The sequence below is a fragment of the Tiliqua scincoides genome, chromosome 5 (genome assembly GCF_035046505.1).
Source record: "Tiliqua scincoides isolate rTilSci1 chromosome 5, rTilSci1.hap2, whole genome shotgun sequence".
Lineage (NCBI taxonomy): Eukaryota > Metazoa > Chordata > Lepidosauria > Squamata > Scincidae > Tiliqua > Tiliqua scincoides.
In genome coordinates this window covers 133,663,021-133,666,436 of record NC_089825.1, presented here as the reverse complement: position 1 = coordinate 133,666,436, position 3,416 = coordinate 133,663,021, and the positions used below count along the sequence as shown (strand labels likewise).

General features: G+C 44.0%; 1 protein-coding gene and 1 non-coding gene across 2 annotated transcripts; both read left to right on the top strand.

Annotated features, from left to right (window-relative positions):
- The first annotated feature begins 1,016 nt into the window (after positions 1–1,016).
- On the top strand, positions 1,017–1,397 carry LOC136651576 (histone H2B 1/2/3/4/6-like). The gene has a single exon (XM_066628112.1). It carries the CDS (start codon positions 1,017–1,019, stop codon positions 1,395–1,397), a length of 381 nt encoding a protein of 126 aa, XP_066484209.1.
- A 1,367-nt stretch (positions 1,398–2,764) lies between these two features.
- Positions 2,765–2,837, top strand: TRNAK-CUU (transfer RNA lysine (anticodon CUU)). Its single transcript has one exon. It is a non-coding gene; the product is annotated as a tRNA-Lys (tRNA).
- Positions 2,838–3,416: the final 579 nt, after the last annotated feature.

Here is a 3,416-nt window from a genome sequence, read left to right as displayed (position 1 = left end):
AACTCGCCCTCGATAACAGCCTGGAGTTCTGACTCTGAAAAGGAGGGAGGCTGGGGACAGAATAAGGCTTAGGGTGACTGCATGGTAGAGGGAGAGGGAAGGAATGTTTATGCTTGGTGGGTTTTTTTGCATTCAGTGTGGGATTATTTATTCCTAATGGTTCCAAAGGGTTGATCCAGGGTGACCAGACGTCCTCTTTTTCCAGGACATGCCCTCTGTTGTAGGCTTGTGTCCTGGGAAAAGCTTAAATGTCCTCCTTTTCCCTTTGAGGGGGCAGCACAGAGCCCTCTTATATACAATACATTATATGTAATATAGTCTTAAATTTAATAAATAATATAATATTTAAATTAACCACCTGGTCAATATACAAGGTTTTTTTTTTAGTTTTTATTTTGCTGTTTCCTACATTTTTCTGGGATGTCCAACATTTTGGAATGCCTGGTCTTCCTTTGCAGTTGTGACAACCCGGGGTTGATCATCTTTCAAACGCTCAGAGCAGAAGGTAACCATCCTTATCTTTCTATGCTCTCTTTTATAGTTCGTTAATTACAGGTGCTAATTATTTTTCTTATTTTCACCCATCCCCCCTAATCTAAAGGTAGGAGAGATGGATGGAAAAGCACCTGCTACTCTAGAATAGATCATAATAAAGGCTGACTGCTTATATTTGTATGCCAGCACACACAAACACATACCCATTCCAGCAAGCACTCCAAGTTTTGGTTCCTTGAGGGTTAATGGAACAGAGCAGGCTCACATGAGACTCAGTAGCTAATACCAGGAGGGTTTCGTCCAATAGCGTCTTACTTTGTGCTGACCAATAGCATTCAAAAGTCTGAATTCGCGATATTTGCATATTGTGTTCTATGTGTCGTGACGTAATGCATCTCTGGCCAATCAGAATAAGGAGTTTGAGAGTCCTCATTTCCATAACTGGACTATAAATACGGGAGTTTGTATCGCGCTCCACTACTGTTTTCTGCAACTGAGAAAACAACGCTCTCTGGTCGAAGATGCCTGAGCCGGCGAAGTCAGCGCCCGCTCCCAAAAAGGGGTCGAAGAAGGCCATTACCAAGACCCAGAAGAAGGGCGACAAGAAGCGCAAGAAGAGTAGGAAGGAGAGTTATTCCATCTATGTCTACAAGGTGCTCAAGCAGGTGCACCCCGACACCGGCATCTCCTCCAAGGCCATGAGCATCATGAACTCCTTCGTCAACGACATCTTCGAGCGCATCGCCGCTGAGGCCTCCCGCCTGGCGCACTACAACAAGCGCTCCACCATCACCTCCAGGGAGATCCAGACCGCAGTGCGCCTCCTGTTGCCTGGGGAGCTGGCCAAGCACGCAGTGTCCGAGGGCACCAAGGCCGTCACCAAGTACACCAGCTCCAAGTAACTTCTCTGCTGGAAGAAACTCTTCATGCAAAACCCAAAGGCTCTTTTCAGAGCCACCCACCTTCTCGCTGAAAGAGCTGAACTTATCTCTGGAGGAAAATAACCAAGAGCAAGGGCTTGTTCTAAAGCAAGTTTTTATCCTAGAGTGCTGTAAATCCTATTACTTAATCCTAGATAAGTGTCTACCAAATTGTGATCCACCAAAGATGACCCTGTGTTGCCAAAACTTCGTTAGTAAGTTTTGTCCTGCTAAAGTCAAACGTGATTTTATTTGAGTTTTTGCTTTCTTGGGCTGTAAGAAACACATTACATTGGGCTGCAGTTTTCTAAAACACAAAAACCCAACGGCTGTTGAAAGCCACCCACTTTCTCCCTAAAAGGCTGTTATCTTTTTATTAACCTGACTCGGAATAGGCTCCCATTATTTGTAAGCGCACACGTAAACCCAAACAAGGAAGCTGTCTGGTCACTATTCAAATGATCCTCGTTTCTCTCCCTGCTCAAGTTCTGATACGGTGTGGTGTTAAAAACTACTTGTGGGGGGCTGTAAGAACTTGCCTGAAACGCTCTTAAATTTGGCTACAAGTTTAGAAACTGCTCCAAGAGCCCAAAGTCGCTTTATTTTTTAACAGCCACCCACTTTCTGCCTAAAAGGCTGTATTTTCAATTGCTATAAAGCATTTTTTTGCTTAAAACAAAAGAGGCAAATCGTGTTCAGAGTATTAAATACTAAAATATATTTAGTTAGTATTATTGCGCGATCTTTACAAACTGATAATGCAACTATTTAAAAGTTGATGGCTGAAATACATTGAAAACTATTACATGGGATTGGTTAGTTTGAAAACTGTACTCTCATCCTATTGGTTGGAACAATTCCCTTGTGGAACGCCGCTTCAGTGTTCCCGCCATGAAGTTTTCACTCAGGTCGGATCTCATCCTGCTACTGTGGTAATACTGTGTGTGCCTAGTAATAATTTTGCCCGCTTATTCAGAATTCTCCCATATTGCTGCTGTGAAGGGGGGGTGGTATTCATTCAACTAAGTAGTCAGGCTGCAATTCCTATCCACACTTTTCTGGGAGTAAGCCCTATAGACTATAATGGAACTGACTTCTGAGTAGACATGCACAGGAGTGGGCTCTCAGTCCCTAGGAAGGAAGAGAGTTTGTGAGTTGCGTGCTGCAATGTAGAACTACGTGAAGTGTTCAGGGGTAGTTGCAAAGAAAACATAATCGCGGTAGCTATTTTGTTAGCAACATAAGTTTAAAAATTTTTGAAATAAATCACAGAGGGTTAGTATATGAAATAAAGAACTACAACTATATGATGCTGGCTATGTACCACTGAGCGGAGCCGTAAAGCATCAGCCCGGCTAGCTCAGTCGGTAGAGCATGAGACTCTTAATCTCAGGGTCGTGGGTTCGAGCCCCACGTTGGGCGCATGTGTTTTTGCCTGCCCTCCAATCCCTTTTTATAATTCATTGCAATAAAAATATTTCAGAGCACAAATGCCAGCTAGTGAAAGGACAAGCAAAGTGAACATAAATCAACTTTGCTCCTTACCTTTTGCTTCCCTCCAAACCATCCAAACCATCACATGGGGACCTTGAAATGAGGAAACAGATCAGCGAGGTGACAAGGAGGGACAGGGTTGTAATCACGGGGGACTTCAATTATCCTCATATTGACTGGGTCAATTTGTGTTCTGGTCACGATAAGGAAACCGGATTTCTTGACCTGCTAAAAGACTGTGGCTTAGATCAGCTAGTCACGGAGCCCACCAGAGGACAGGTGACTCTGGATTTAATATTGTGCGGTACGCAGGACCTGGTTAGAGATGTAAACGTTACTGAGCCATTGGGGAACAGTGATCATGCTGCGATCCGTTTTGACGTGCACATTGGGGGAAGAATACCAGGCAAATCTCTAACAAAAACCCTTGACTTCCGACGGGCGGACTTCCCTCAAATGAGGAGGCTGGTTAGAAGGAGGTTGAAAGGGAGGGTAAAAAGAGTCCAA

Coding starts and splice junctions, on each gene's coding strand:
- LOC136651576 (XM_066628112.1), top strand. CDS start 1,017: ATGCCTGAGCCGGCGAAGTCAGCGCCCGCTCCCAAAAAGGGGTCGAAG.